The sequence below is a fragment of the Rutilus rutilus genome (genome assembly GCF_951802725.1).
Source record: "Rutilus rutilus genome assembly, chromosome: 7".
NCBI lineage: Eukaryota > Metazoa > Chordata > Actinopteri > Cypriniformes > Leuciscidae > Rutilus > Rutilus rutilus.
The window spans coordinates 9,474,222-9,491,625 of NC_140221.1; the positions used below are offsets into that span (position 1 = coordinate 9,474,222).

Genomic DNA, 17,404 nt, shown 5'->3' on the forward strand with positions numbered 1-17,404 from the left:
TGAACCACTAGTGTTTCTGTCTCACTCTGGATCTGCCACTGCATCACATTTCTCTCTGCGCGGCGTGGAGTGTCCGTTTTTATGTCGGCGCTCTCATGTTAACTGGTTAGAGCTTGTGTAAGAGCACAATGCCTGCGTGACACACACACTTCTCGAGCCGCGCCGAAACCGCGTGCTAGAAATAGAACCGCAACCGACGCCTATTTTTCACGCGACACGCAAGAGTGTTGGAAGTTTTCAGACAAAATAGAAGGCGCAAATACATATTAATAAATTACATTTTGATGCTTGAAAGTCTCTCGGTTTTGACAAATGCATATATAATTGTAATTAAAAAAATTGGCCTAATTATCGATTTTCAAATATTGCCTATTTTGCCGTCAATACTGCCGACGTTGTCTTTGCTGTATCAGGCTATATATATTATGTTTAACATCCAAATGTAGATGGTCTGTCGGCGCACAGAGCTACGCAGTCGCAGACAGCACGTGAAGTTCGTGAACACAGAATTCCCTTTTCTTTCTTATCTATTTGTGTTTGAACAGACATGTGCACGAAAAAAATAAGCCAGTGTCCGTCTCAACGAGTTTCCCCGTAAACGCAGTCAAAATAAAACGGATGCGTGTCATTACCGGTATTAGATACGTGCATTCGTCTTAAAGGGACAGCACCCAATATACCTGCAGCTGTTTGTGTCACCAAAGTTAATCAAACAACAAAAGAGAAAGAGAAAAATCACGTTTTGTCAAAAGATAAACTGTATTAATAGCTACTTAATACAGTTAATTTACCTGAAAAACATAAAGCACTGCTTTATTTCTCGTGTATTTGTGTTTTATTGTATTTATATTTGTATTTTGTTTATTAGTTTCTATGCAGATGCACTAGGCCTACCCTACACAATTACCCCAATCATCCTAGAATTATTAATTCTTTACAAAAAGAGCTATTCAAATCATCAGGTGAAATTGTTTTCAGGAAGTAGCAGTAAAGCAAGAAGAAGAAGTGCAAGATAGTTTTTCTAAATTTCATTTGACTCTATGTGCCTATAGGGGTGGGTAGGGGATGGTGGCAATGTAGTATCTGGATATTTGCCGCGGGACGAGGGCTTCGATTACCTCTCTCTTTTTTGACCATACATGTGTTTGCACCCCTGATACAGAGATTTGATTAGCTTCACAGAACAGCTGAGCAAACTTGTCCTCCTTTTTTTTTTTTTTTTTACCTAGTCCCTGTGGGCAAGCCTAGACCTGTCTTCACGTGGACGGAATGGTCTCTCTGGTAACGTTGTCCAGAGAGCCATTGTCCACTAAACACTGTATAGCATTGCCTCCCAACCACTAACAACATAACTATTCAGTGTTGACATAGATATGGGCCTCAGAGGCAGTTTGTTGTTTCCAAGCCTCGTTACGCTTGACTTTTGTTTCTTTCAACCTAAGGAATGATAACAGGTAACTGCTGAGCAATGCATACTTTAATCCTTTGATATTACTGTATAAACTGATCATTCCGACTCTACAATATGATTGGATTAGCTTTAGAAGCTGTTGGGAAATACAGATGAGGCAATCGAACTATATAAGTATACTTGGCAGGAGTATTTATTAGTATTATTATTAGGCCTATTATTATTATTATTATTATTATTAATTTATTAGAGCAATGCTGTGAGGAATAGTCAGCCAGTCTTGGTGTCGATCACTGAAAATAGGTAGCCTAGGGCTACATCTTGCTAAATTTTCTACAAGATGTAGGCTACATCTTTAAAACTCTGTAAGGGACCTTAATATTGTACACCGTAATGAATGGTACGTCTAGTCTATGTCAAACTTTTTTTTTTTTCTTCATGGAAAATTACAAAGTCTAGGCCTATATGTTGTCTCCATGTAAAAAAAAATATTTTTTCAAGATTTACGCATTTCAATTAATAGTAAAATGTCATCAGATTGATTTGAATAATACTTACATAGGCTATTATTAATATAATTAATTAATAATTTTAAATGAATTAAAAAAAACTGGAGCTTAATGAAACATTTTGTATAAATCTAAATGGAATAAGGGAATGGAGTTTATGTGATTCGTATTCATAAATAAAAAAAAAAGGAAAGAAAGAAAATATGTTTATATTTAAGTTTACCATTTATACAAAATGTTTTATTAAGCTCTAGTTTTTTTTACTCATTTAAAATTCTTAATTCATAATGTAAACAATATGTAAGAATTATTCAATTCAATTTGATGGAAGTTTACTATTAATTGCGTAAATCTTAAAAAAGGCTCAGCCTACTTTTTTGTGTGTGTGCTCAGAATAAGTTAGATTAATCAAAATATTATTTAGTTCAGTGTTTGGGGGAGTGCACAAGTGTAAAGATGACGTTGTATTATTTATATTTAGTGAAAGTAATTTTATTAAGAGTTTATTGGTTTGAGCCAATTAAATAGGCCTACATTCCACTGATTTTACGCTTTTATAGTTTCGCTCTTTGTATGGCGCGCATCTCTGCATTGTATAGGAGAAATAGCGCCAGTATCAGCAGCGGTGAGCGCCGTAGTTCGCGCTCAAGCGGCTCCCGCCTCAGACGGCGCTGAATTTGACCATACAATATCAGCCCTGGCTATAAATACAGACAGCTTGTGTTGGAATCCAAAGCAGAGGGACTTTGAAAGACGAAGGGACAGAGCTCACGATGAGTTTCTTCACGTAAGACTGGCTCACTTTAAATGATCGTTATGAGGACCTTCGTTTTCCATTTATGAATTGTTTTATTTGACAGGTAAAGTTGCCTATAATTAAAAAGAGGTATATTCACATTCAACCCCACCTGGAGATGTGGCGTCAGCAGGGTGGTAACAACAACAGATGAACACAAACCTGAGAGTGCAGAAGAATTCAGTCAGGTGACTTATCACTGAAAGACTAAAATTATTAATATTTGTTATGTCTTAACATTCAGTGGGTATTACTTCTTTCTTCGATTTTGGTATGCAGCCTATAATATAGATTTAGGCCTATTTGATGAAGGCTATTGTTTGTTTGCCAAGTGACTTTGTTGTTTGTCTTTTCTTCCTTTAGGTTTACATGGTAGAAACAGATTAATGTGTTGATATATTAACCTGTTGGGGTTGGTTTGTAGGCAGTGTTGTTAGCTGATTGTTTTATATAATCTACAATCACTAACCATACTGCCAACACAACGACCTACAAGGAAACACAGAGCTGATACAATTATTTGACGGTGTTTATGTATCGTATTGGTCTATTTGTCATTTTAAGAACTGCTTTTGTGAGATGCAGGTCTGACATGACTCTGGTGGATTTGTGCAGGTTCTGCAGGAGACAAGAGGCTAAAACAATGATGGAAATGGACTCTGCCAGAGGCTACTGTGTGGTCATCAGGCAGTGCAGTTAGTTGATTACAATCCTTATAGTAATCACTAACCTCACTACCAGGTGAAGACCAGTTGTAAAACAACTATTTGTTTTTGCTGTGTTTTTATAATATGATCTTTGTAATGAAATGCACCCGAAAATAAAGTGAAACATATTACACATCTTTCTGATTTTTCAATTGATTAGATTTGGTGGTATGTATAAATTGCATTTTTGTATAATTTGCATAAATATTTATTCAACAACATTTGAATTTGTCAACTGATAACTGAGTTCAGAAAAAGTCTGCCTCTGCAAAATAAAAAAAGTAATTCAAATTGTATTATTTTAAATTTACATTAGAAAAATGCTGTAAAAATGTTTGTGTGTGTGTGCTTGCATTTACACATTGCTGGAGGCCTATATTTTTAGATTGATTTAATATAAATATGATTAAATATGATTTGTAGGCTACACAGTAATATGACATTGATAATAGTACAAACAGTACAGGGCAGCCACAAATAGGCTACTGTAGCCTGTAGCCAATGATATTTCTTGATTTCTATGTACAGAAAACATAACTGATTACAATAAGAAGAAACAACCATTTAAGTAAAACAGAATGAAACGCATCAGGGATTTCTGGAAACGCCATTTTACTTTTGTTCATCTTAAATGATATGTAATTTAATAATTGTGTATAAACTAATTATTACAAACTTGTAGGCTAAAAATATTTTGCGGGCTCGTCTTGTTGGGTATAAAACAGATTTTAATTTCAAAACACATTCTATATGAAGTTCTACATTCTACAATTAAGTAATGTACATGAAAACATTATTATCTGTTAAATTGTCTAGCCTAACTTAAACTTACAGTTAAAAAATAAATAAATAAGTCTTTACTATTTTTTATTATTATTTTATTTCCTTTAAAACTATGAATATTTTGCAGAGTTGCCAATCCCCGCACTTCCGTTTACTAGTCTGAGCGTTTAGTCACCATGGCAACCGTCCGTAACACATCCTCACGTGGCTGTTACCTATGGCTAGAACAGAAAGCTCGTTAACTATTATGACTGAAGAACTAAACGAAGAGGTTTTAGACAGTCTTTCAGAAATCGAAAAACATTATACGGTATTTGATGGAGCGTCACAAGAAGATGTGGCATATGCAAAGGTTTTCTGGAACTCCCTTTCCCTACAGCCTCCAATAGAGTCTCGCCTCGTTTCTGCTGACATCAGGCAGCGGTTAAAAGTTGCGAATACCCCACACTGTAAGTGTGACGTTCATTTAATGTATTTTGTACGTGCAAATTGTCTGAATGAGCTGTGAAACGCTTAGCAGCTAAACACATTTAATGTTGTGCTTACAGTGCTTTTTCTAATTGCACCATTAGAAGAAATGCTGTTTATGGGCTTAATAGTAATTTAGCCTATATTTTGTCGTGTAAAGTAGAAATTGTAGTTTCTAAATACTGTTCCAACGTTGTGGTGGCGCATGAAAAGGATTAATTTAAAGATAAGTTAAAGATAAATATTAGAACAAAATAAGATAAGATAAAGAAGAATGATCTAACGTTAGCTGTTATTTTATTTTTTAGCCACAAATACTGCCGCAAAGCAAGCGTCATGGTCAAGTAAGTATAGCAGGCTATGATTGTATGAGTGTATTGTATTGTATTGTATTATTATTGAATGTAATCTGCTTTTGCCTGTTTGTTTTCTTGGTAGAGAGGGATGATGCAATCCAGCAGGATGTTTATTTGAAGCAAAAACAAGAAGAGAGACAGAAATACATGGAGATGGTGAGGTCTCATGTTAACAAACCAGCTTCATTAAACTGTTTTGAGTACTTAAGAAAAATGCTGTTTTATTCTGCTGAATTCTTCCAAACAAACCTTGTTTACCCTCTGCAGAAATACTCTGTCTATAAAGTATTCTGTTTTTTTCATTATGTAGGGATTACATAGATACACCACAATGTTATAGGCATATATATATACGGTATATATTGCATACTGTGTCTATGATTGGATCATTATTGCAGTGATTATTATGTTTCTAGCATGTTATATGTTTGGCAACTGATCTTCTAACCGTAATTGATAGAGTGTGTAGCTTTTAATTTCTTAAACAACCATGTAGGAAGACACATCATGGCCATATTGCAGGATGACAATCCACTGAAATGACCCAGAACAATTTGTCCTAGGAACTTTTTCCCCCGAGACCTGTTGGTGTCTGTCTTTTCATCACGGTCTAAAGCAGTGTTTCCCAACCAAGACTACACATTTTCCAACTCTTCCTATTCCTAATTCCTAATCAACTCATCAGCCCCACAAAGTCCCTAGTTCCTGGGGAAAGTTCCTGCAGTGCAAACGCGGCTAATGTCAATATTCATCAGGCTCAAATTGTGAAAGAATGGTTGGGAGCATGAAGAATCATTTTCATTCATGAATGGGCTCCTCTGACTCCAGACCTTAAATTCATTGAAAGTATTTGGGATGTGCTGGAGTAGATGGTTGACAATGCAAGAGTCAAGCACTCTGTAAATTCTACTCCAATCAATGTCTTCCTTCCTACATGGTTAAGAAATGAAAAGCTACACACTCCATCAATTTGGGTTAGAAGAACTGTTGCCAAACATATAAGATGCTAGAAACATAAAAATTACCTGCAATAATGATGATTCCATTCATTTATTTCATTTATTTCAATTATTTAATTTTATTTATTATCTTAAGCATTTGCCTATTTAAATCCAAACTTTTTTGGCCGGGCAGTGTGTATATATATATATATATATATATATATATATATATATATATATATATATAGGCTATGTATTTATTTATATATCAGCGGTGACTTCTTTAACCGGGTATGCTGGGTGGTGCGTTGTGTAAAAAAATGAGCCTGGTGCAGATTCTTTGGATGGGTTTCACGTTCGCTCTACTCAGTGTTAGAAACTCAGTTGCTTACTCTCATGACACAAGGTTTTTTTTTTATTTTATTTTTTTTATATCAGGACAATGTGCAGTTACATTAAAAAGATGGCTGCACCAGATTTAGCACTATGCTAATTTCCATCTGTAGTCCTACACAATTAAAATTACATAACAGAGTTAAAATTACATAACAAAGGCAATTAACATATAAAAATTATATAACAAAAGACGGTTAATACAATATAAAAAGGCAGGTGCACTATACCAGTATAAAGTGCAAATAACCAATTTGTGTGCAAAATTAGCTAGTTGTAATATTATAAAGTGCTAAATATATGGAGTGCAAGCAACAGTTGTTTTTTTTTTTGTTTTTTTTTATAACACACAAAACACAATATAGTGTAAAAGCCATCAAATGGTACCCACGAGGGTATCATCTGATGGCCAGATACCCATCTGGTGCTTTTAGAGTGAGCAGGACTGGTGGTCTAAAAGCCAGTCTTTGACTGCCCGTGAGAAGCTGTGAAAATCTGCGTTGTTCTTTAGATTGTCTGGAAGCCCATTCCATTCTTTGATGGCTTTATAGGAGAAGGCTGATTGAGAGAAGGCAGACTTTCTTTTGGGAACATTGCAATCACCCCTGGATACAGACCTCAACGCTCTGTTTGTTAGTTCAGAGCGTAGCTGTACATATGTTTTTAAAGGGGGTGGGGCAGCATCATTAAGGATTTTGTGAACCAAACGGATATCAGAATACCTGATCAGGTTGTCAAAGCTTAGTATACTGTACTTTTCAAGTATATTGCAGTGGTGGTACCGCCGAAGCTTTTTATCGAGGATTTTCAAGGCCTGATTATGTAATGATCTAAGGGGGTTTAAAACAGTTTGTTTGGCTTGAGACCATGATGACATACAGTACAATATATGCGATATAATCATTGCATGGAAATACGATTTTGCTGCTTCCAATGATAAAGAGCTTCTGATGTGCTGGAAGTTAGCGATGTTAAATTTCAAAACACGGCATACCCTTTTAACATGGTTTTTAAAATTTAGTACAGGGTCCAAGATCACACCTAGGTATTTAAGATCATGTAACTATCCACATAAATATTTGGGAGAGCACTTTAAATTCTTTTGTTTGAAAAATACATTGTGACCGTTTTCTCTGTATTCAGTATAAGGCAGGACTTGTTCATCCACTCTGTTGCTTTGTTCATTGCCACAGATAGTTTAGCAGCGACAGAATTGACATTGGAACCGTGAGTATATAAAACCGTGTCATCAGCGTACATCAAGACCTCCACGTCATCGCAGATGGAAGGTAGGTCATTGATGTACAAACTGAAGAGCAGTGGCCCCAGAATAGACCCCTGGGGTACCCCTGTAGTACAGGATCTGAACGGTGAAGTTTTATCATTTATTCTTACGCACTGGTAACGGTCTGCTAGGTATGATTGAAGCCAACTAATAGTGTTTGCAGCGAGATTGAAATTCCACAGTTTTGTCAGCAGCACTGAGTGGTTAACGGTATCGAATGCCTTATGTAGATCCAGAAAACGGCCCCAACCACCCCTCCCTTCTCCAGACTGGATTTGATCACCTCGAGGAAATAACAACAAGCTGTGTCAGTGGAGTGTTTGGATCGGAAGCCAAATTGCATGGGGTGTAACATATTTCCATTGTCGAGGTGCTCAATCAGCTGTTCGGCGACAATTTTTTCAATAACTTTAGAAACTGCAGGGAGTATACTGATGGGTCTATAATTCTTAATGTCCTTTGTGTTTCCTGATTTAAAAATGGGCGTAAAAATGGGAATACACACTCTCTAAACAATTGATTAATTATGTGCGCAATTGGTTCTGCAAAGACCTCTTTATATTTTTTTAATAACAGCGAATCAAGTCCCCATGAGTCCTTTGCTCTCGAGTTAGAGAGTGATGTAATGTTTGTTGACCTTGCCTTCATTTACACATTCAAAGTCCAGTACTTCCACCAGAGTGGGTTGTGGTCCTCCAACAATGGCTGCAGGTGGTGTTAAAAGCAGCTCTGAGGGTTTACTTAGTTCCAGAATTGAAGTGATGAAGTAGTCAAAACATGTTGGCAACCATTAAGCTGACCTTTGCAGTGGCTTGTGTTCCAGGTGCGAGTGTTTCATTGTTGTCAATGTTTATGTTAAGTTTGATAGGTCCATTTTTAGTCCACTCTTTCCCAAGGAAATTGTCAATACACTTCCATATCATTTTACTATTCCCTTTAGCCTGTTTAATTATTTCTAAGATGTCTACACAGCTATATGTATTCCTAATATGTTGGACCTTTTATTTAAACTCCTACATTTACCTGTTGAGATATGTCTTCACAAGCACACGTAAGAGCTGTGATTGTGATGTTTATGGTCTGTTATGATATGTTTGCTATGATTTATGTTTGTTTAGTTTTTTACATTACAAAAACTGTTTTAACAGGGGTGTAGGCTTTTTATATCCACTGCATGTTGCATACTGTAATCATGAGTGTGGACTAGATGCCACGAGTTTGTCTTGATTCTCCCTTTGCTGTGATCTTTAATTCTAGACAGTGCATTGCTGCATAAAAAGCTAATGAGCCAGCCTGTGGAGGGCAGTTATAGATCTCTGATGAAAGATTATTTTAGATTAGCAGGGTTTCTAAGTGTGGATCTGGCAGGCTGGGTTCGCCAGTAGTGCTCAGCACACCGCATTAGCACAATGAGTAGCCTATATCTGAGGAGCATCACAGATAATTTAAGATAACAACATAAACTAGAACTGGTAAAAAGTAGATATTTTAATGGTGCTACAGCAAGCACTATAACTATTGCTGATACTTTGATGCTAGGAATTTGAACACACCCCATACCCTAAATTGTGATGTGTACAGTAATGCATCCTTGCATCATTTATGCTGTTGAAGCTCCTGATATGTTGTGCTTCATATTACCAGGCGGTTATTATGCTGATTGATTGTGCACTTTCAGTGCTTTCAAACAGAGGTATCCAATAAATTTGCAGATTTAATTTAAAGGTTTCCATCGCTGTCTGGCTCGTGTAAATTTTCTCACAGAGGAGTCAGTTGTAATGCTATCTAGCTGGCAGAATCCTTAAGAGCCTGCTTAGATGCTCTTAAGCCCTACATTTGTGCAGTGATGAATCTCTCTACATAGCTACTTTCTCTCCCAACACTGCACTAACCACATCTACTAATCGGATTAGCAGGAAATCATTGGTCTTGCAGATCAATTCATCTGCGTACAATAATAAGGAAGCATTGATTTGTCCCTTTTAGGCGGCACTGCTGGGACAAGAAACTTGTTGTTTTGTTTTACAGACTAAAGAAACCGCACTTGCCACAGAACCTGATGAGCATAAAGATTTTTTTTAAACTGTGGTCATATTATGCATGTCACATTTTGAGTTCTGTTTGAGTTCTTCTTCTTCTTCTTCCCGTTTTTTTGGCGGTTCGCACCAATTTCGCACATTACCGCCACCTACTGTGAATTCGATCCAGAGACTCTAACCACTTACCATCCTCCCCCGCTTAATAAAAATCTATGCTTCAGCCAGCATAGAAGAGTGTTCAGCTCTTCTGGCTTAAGAAAAATTCAGTTTGAGTTTCTCAATTAATCTTCTAATCTGTTAATTACTTTAGTTCTTCTTCGTTCTCTCCCTGTTTGTTTCTATGGTTACTGATTGTGTTAGTTGAGTTCAGGTGTGTCTTGTTAATCAGTCTCATTAGTTCCTCTTGTTTGCCTGTGTATTTAAGCCTGAGGGGCTGTTTACATGACACTGTTTTTCATTAAAACGTTTTATGCCCTTTGGCTGTTCGTTTACACCAGTGTTCTTCAACCCTGCTCCTGAAGGACTCCCAACACTGCACGTTTTCTTTGTCTCCCTAATCAAACACACCTCATCAGCTCATTAACCCATGTGATAATGGATGAATTGAATCAGGTGTGTTTGATTAGGGAGACAAAGAAAACGTGCAGTGTTGGGGGTCCTTCAGGAGCAGGGTTGAAGAACACTGGTTTACACGACTATGGCATTTTGGGTGCCTGAAAGCGCAAACTTTTAAAAAACGGGTTTCAAAGTGCAAGTTTTTTAAAACGGTCTCCGTGTAAACAACAAAAACGCTAATCTCTGAAGACGATGATGTCATGCACATGCGTATTAAGTGTTCAGTCTATATTGTTTCATCGCCATCTACTGGCCTGGCAGCAGAATACAGCGTTTTTAGTATTTTTCGCGAATCTGTGTGAATGGGGATCGTTTTGACAATGGTGTCGTCTGTACAGGTAAACCTCAAAGGAAAAACTTCTCCGTTTTAAGCATATCGTTGTCGTGTAAACATACCCTCAAACATGAACAGAACTCAAAACATTACAATGCGGTTATGCAAAATGTCCAAATATGAGTTTCATTCATAGACGTAGATTATTACATGTCACAAAGCTGAAATTAGAGAAGAAACATTTTCAGTTCTTCAATGGTAGTTGACATATAGGCTAATGAATGTATGTCTGTGAATTTTGTTTTATCACAATTTTAGGATAAAATGTACATAGAGTCAGGTCCAATTATTTTTCATAATTTTTTTTAATAATTATGTTTTCTAGCATGATCTTAAGCTTCAATGTAATGTGTGACCGTCTGTTCAGTTTAATAATTTTTACCATCTCTACCATGTGCTATATTGTAGCCTTCCATATTCTATATAAACTGGTGTTTAATGTGTTCTTCACAATTTGGTCCGTCATTCATCTCCTTGCATCCGAAGATAGTGTGTCGAGCAGTTCAGTGGGCAGTACCCTCTCTGTAATGTCTGTATTCATGCTGTTAGTAATCAACCTGGAATCCCCAAGATGGATGGCCCTCTGGAGGACAGATCCATTTTATGAGATTACTCTTAGCAAATTAACTCATTCCCATCCCTCATCAGAGGATTATACATTGGAGGTTTTCATAAAATCTGGCTCTGCAGTCTGCACTGTCAAAGAAGCATTTGAGGCTGAATTAAAACATTTAAAATAATATATATATATATATATATATATATATATATATTAACACTACAATCATCATGGTGATTGTAGTGTTTACTTCAATGTGGAAAATGAAGTTTTAGCAGATTGCAGTATGACAGATGTTTACATTGGGTGATTATAATCAACAACGACATTACATTACATTACTATAACTGATTAACCTGCCATAAAGTGACATTGGCTTGAAAAATGGTTATAATCTACAAGCATGTAATGGATTTAATGAAATGACATTAAGTGCAGCCAGAAACTATGGGCGTTAAATCAAAATTGTGAGGCTTGTTTAGTAAGTGCAGCTGTTGGCTGGAATATACTTCAGCAGTGCTGTTATACTCAACACAATTATATGTATAATGGTGAACCATCTTTTACGGATGGGCATCAATGTAGGTGTTGATACATAACTCCAGTAACTATTATGCAATGTACACTGGAAGCTTATTCTGCCATCAAGATAAATTCCTTGTGTGTATAAACATTCTTAGCAATAAATTTAATTCTGATTCTGATTCATATTTCGTATTTGTGTTAGGCCAAGAAACGTGACCAGATTATTGCACTTCTGAAAAAGCAGAGGGATGAGCGAATTAAGGTAAGAATAATAAAGTACTCGGCCCCATTAGGTTAAAACATCCGCTCAGGTCTCTCAGTTCAGTTGGGATCAGCCTTAACCTCATCTCGGGTCTTCTGCTAACACAGCCGTTGCATATTTGGATGCTGCAGGACAGGGTTCCTCAGACAGCCAAGTGTTTTATTTCTCTCTCATTCATTAGAGTGCTCTCTCTTTCTTTCTCAGCACTTTTTCCCTAGAGCCTCAGCATTTCTTAGGGCATCCTCCCCTATAGATGAGGAAAGTATAGGAGGGGGTGGGTTTCCTCAAGACTTTGATGTCTCTCTCGGGAGCAGCCTGATGATTATGGGGTAGTGGTGCTTTATCCAGCTCCTGCTGAGTACCTTACAAACCTAGTTTGCTAATACAAGTTGAACTGAAGTCATTTTTTCTTTAGAAAGGCCATAGTGTATGTATGCATGTATGTACATGGGGTTGGACAATGAAACTGAAACAATGGGCAATAGTTTTGGAGGTTTCACGCCTATATATGCGGATCATATTCCACACAACATAATGGGAGACATACAGAGTTCAAAAGAGTTCAAAAGAATACAAATTGTTGGTGCGTGTCTCGCTGACTCATCTGTGACCAGGGGGCGCATTACAGAAAGATCCTAACTTTAGAATCCTATCTTATCTGTTTGGTAACCATGGCAATTTCAGTTAGGACCTCATTCAGGACAAAAGCTATTACAAAATGATATTTCATAAATGCATAATCTTATCTTAACTACAGATAGGAAAAGGGTATTACAGAAGCATCCTAACTCCACAAAAAAAATCCTAAAAACTGTCTTAACTTTAAGACAACCCCAATGGTGTCCTAACTTCAAAATTATTTGAAAGCCTGTAAAAATCACACAATATTAGCCCTGTCTGAGAATGGCGTCACATTTATTAATGATACAAGATGAAGAACAGCGATGTTTGATGGTTGAAAGACTTTGTGAACACCCAAATGATGTGCTGCATTTTGACAACAAAACTCTGACAAATAGTTACAGACTCCTATGAAATAAAAGGATTAGGCTTTGCCTTTTCTACCAAGCTTATCAAAACTTCACTTAATGAAAAGCACCACTTATTTTGTTTCTCCATTCTCCAGTTTTTCCATTTTACTTCATAGCAGCTGTTTGCGTGTCATTGATTGCTTGGTAACAGACCTGAGAGTTGGTTACTGAACTCGATGGAGGGGTTTAATATTTCCTAACTACATTTTGTAAGATAGGATAAGAATCCTAAATCAACTTAAGATTTGCTTCTGTAATACGAATTTGTGAAAAATCCTAAATTAACTTGTCAGATCTTAACTTAAGACTTAAGATAGAAACTTTGTGTAATACGCCCCATGGACAGCAAGTCTTTGTGGTGTATGGAGAGCTATGGTATCCAAGGTAATGTCGGCATACCACCACGTAGAATGAACCACATCCAACAGGAGTAACTGTCAATGCAAGGGGAAGCTGTCTGAAAGAGATGTGCAGGCACTAACCCGGATTATATCCACAAAAAAAAAAAAACACAGCTGCCCAACTCACTGCAGAATTAAATGCACACCTTGACTCTCCTATTTCCACCAAAACTGTTTGTGGGGAGCTCCACAGAGTCAGTATTCATGGTCAGGCTGCTATAGCCACTTTTGGTCACTCATGCCAATGCCAAATGTCGCTTGCATTGCCAACAGTGCAAATCTTGGCCTATAAACAATGTGAAACATGTATTGTTCTCTAATGAGTCCGCCTTCACTGTCTTTCCCACATCTGTGGGAGTTACGGTGTGTTGAAGCCCCAAAGAGGCTTAACACCTGGACTGTTGCGTGCCCATAGTAAAGCACGGGGTGGATCAGTGATGGTTTGGGCTGCAATGTCTCTACTGTGCTTGATGGGCGCATCACTTCCAAGGACTACCGAACCATTCTGGAGGACCATGTGCACCTAATGGTTCAAAAGTTGTATCCTGAAGAGGATGCAGTGAATCAGCATATACTCCACCAATACACACAGCAAGACATGTGACAGAATGGTTTGATGAACATGAAAGTGAAGTTGAACATCTCCCATGACCTGCACTGTAACCACTTTTGGGTATTTTGGAGGAGCAACTCAGAAAACGTTTTCCCCCACCAGGTATAAATGAACTGGACACTGTTCTGAAAGAAGAATGGCTCAATATCCCTCTGCCACTGTGAATGACTAATATTTGTCATTTCCAAGGCAAACTGATGCTGTATTGGCTGCAAAAAGTCGTACACCATACGAATAAATTATTTTGGTCTAAAACCAGGTGTTTCAGTTTCATTGTCCAACCCCTGTATGTGTTAACTTTAAACTTGAAAACTACATTTTACAGCCAAAACTGAGATGGATAACAACCCATCCCAGCCCCCCAAAAATGATTACTACCAGTACTGTTCAAAAGTTTTAGGTCTTTTATTAAAGATTTTAAGACTTTTATTCAGCAAGGATGCATTCAATCGATCAAAAGTATTTATGCTGTTAAAAATATATAGGCTATTACATTTTTTTTTATTCACTTTGGTACTATTTTCACAAGTTAGGTGTACATTTTCCAAACTCTTAGTGCTAATATCACAACAGATCATCAAAGGTGCTCTTTTTTCAAACATTTCATCATGTTTTCAATTGTGTAAGTACAATACTCAAAATCACAAAGTATCCTTTTCACAACACAAAATAAGTGTTTCATCTACATAAATGTTTCATTACTGCCTTTCATAAAGCTCTTACTATCAAACTTTTGATTTGCATCTCTTCTTGTTCAGTTTAATACATTTGTCTATTATTTAATCCAACTGATCTTAATGGTTAATCAATTAATCATTTGGTACACCTATAGATTTCTATAGATATTGATTCAATACAGTTTCTATAGAACTTGTTTGCAATTTCTGATATGGATAACCAAATGTAATGAATTCTTTTTACACAAGTGATTTATAGATAATAACCACCACGATGCTCAAAGTGTGTGCACACGCATGTGTGTGTGTGTGTGTGTGTGTGTGTGTGTGTGTGTGCGTGCGTGTGTGAGTGAGAGAGAGAGAAAGATACAGAGAAATTTGCCACTTGTGCAAATACTGTAAAGCAGAATAGAGTATAAAGGAGAGGAAACAGTCAATGACTGTAAAACATCAGATTGATCAGAGATGCGTCAGTAGAAGGGAGACAGATGGTATCAAATACAGCATTTTTTACAATACTGTAAACAGATTACCATGGTAGAGACTGCTGAATTACTGTAACTCAACCTTCATCTGTAAAGGTCCACTACAGTATAGATTCAGTCAAATGGTATAGAGTGAAATCATTTACTGTATTGCCAGCAAACTCTGTTAGCATGGAACATCTTGGCTGTACTTCATCACACCTTTTGATAACACACTGGATAGATACTATTACAAACATTATGGATTCAATTACTTCTAATGTGGCAACTGTAGCCTGTATTACTGTAATTATTTCAGCAACAACGGTGATTTGAAACATGTGTCCTGACTCCTGCATTTTTTGCTGTTGAATGAACTGATTGTTAAAAGTACTAAATTGAAAGAAGATCATACTGTTGTGTTTCTGTGATTAATCCAAATGTTCTCATTACATATTACAAATAATATTGTGTTTGAAACAATGATTATGTGGACTGAAAAGTGTATAACTTTAATGAAAGCATGAGATCAGGTTTTGAAAGAATGACTAGCTGTGTTACAAGTGTGATCAGTTCGGATTTTTGTACTAAGAGTTTTGAAAATGTACACCTTACTTGTGAAAATAGTACCAAAGCGAATAAAAAGAACTGTAATAAGAAGAAATAATAGTAAAAAAGTAAACAAATGATGATGATAATACATATTTATTGATATTTATTGAGCACCAAATCAGCATATAATAATGATTTCTGAAGGATCATGTGACAATGAAAAAATATTAAAAACATATATGTTTAAATAGAAAACAATGTTTTAATTTGTAAAAATATTTTTATATTACATTATTTTATTGTTTTACTGTATTTCAAACAGACATTGATGTTGTGGGGACAAAATTTCGTTCCCCATGAGAAGAAAAGTCATACTAAACAATTTATTTATTTTTTTTTTTTTTTTTTACTTAAAAACGTTATATTGAATGTTTTTTGTGGAGTCATCATAAAACAGAAAAACAGTGTGTGTGTGTGTGTGTGTGTGTGTGTGTCACAAGTCCCTTGTATTTAATATGCAGAATTAATATGTATATTCAACAGAAGGAGATGATTTCTTACCAACACAAACCAAGAAAAGGCAACCCAGTAGAAAAAAGGTACCTCTACAAAATGTTATTTAATTTCTCTGTCAGAGATTAACATACTGTACCTGATTATAATTTCATCTAGCAAATTATTTTCCACTGTATCTATCACTGCAACTTAGGGATACTAGCGCAATAAACTTAATTAAAGGTGATTGTGCAGTGCAGTGTATTACTGCATATAAAAAAGTAATAGTAATTGTGTGCTTATAGTAATTTACTGCTGCGGACATCATAAATCACATCCAATTATAAAAGGGAGAACCACATCGGGCCTCACCCCCAAGTATTGTTTAAACATGTAAACAGGTAAGGGGGGAATTGTATGTCAGCTTGAGAGAGAGGGGAAATAACCGACAGTTTCTAACATTTTCATTATTATATGGATTCTTAGCCTAGTAAAATTGATCTCCAGACCGAGTGATGAAGGGTTATTGGAAAACCAACTTAAGCTTATATTGAGTCTTAGTTATTGATCTGAAATATGTCTGATCTTTTCTGCTCTGCTTTCGTGCTCTGTACAGACATCTCAAACCAGCATTGATTACCTGCCCTATTATCCAAAACAATTCCCTTTCTGATAAATGCATCATTGCAAAATCCTTTACTTAATGTCATGTAGGAAGACTTTAATTAGCCTGTGCAGCAGATTTCTAGCAACATTAAGTTGAATGTGCAAGCATGACACATATTATGATAATGCTGAGATTAACTTGTTTGCTGCATCTAAATACAATGCAGAACAGAAAATGCATTATTTTGTTTAAAATAATATAAAATATTGTTTTATATAGTTACACTTTATTTCAATGTGTCATTGTTACAGTGCAATTATACATTTAATTACTGAGTAATGTTAATTAACATTTAGATTGTGTTTGGATTAGGATTAGTTACATTTAATAACCAATTTCAATTTCGAAAACCTTGAAATCAATTTATCTTTTTTTATTTTGTATTTTTATTAGATTGGCTCCAGAGGGATTTTCATCACCTGTGGATGAGGACCAGAAAGAAGTTCAGAAGCTCCAGTAAACAAATTGATGAAAGACTAGTCCATAAAGAACATGTATTTTTACCATAGTAGACAAATGTT

The 17,404-nt window shown here is 36.2% G+C and overlaps 1 protein-coding gene across 1 annotated transcript; it reads left to right on the forward strand.

Annotated features, from left to right (window-relative positions):
- Positions 1 to 4,453: 4,453 nt before the first annotated feature.
- On the forward strand, positions 4,454 to 17,385 carry hoatz (HOATZ cilia and flagella associated protein; the record flags this gene model as incomplete). Its single annotated transcript, XM_084415374.1, has 6 exons — positions 4,454 to 4,655; positions 4,983 to 5,018; positions 5,113 to 5,186; positions 11,924 to 11,983; positions 16,265 to 16,320; positions 17,277 to 17,385. 6 exons carry the CDS (start codon positions 4,454 to 4,456, stop codon positions 17,341 to 17,343), a joined length of 495 nt encoding a protein of 164 aa, XP_084271500.1. The 3' UTR covers positions 17,344 to 17,385.
- Between the last annotated feature and the right edge of the window lie 19 nt (positions 17,386 to 17,404).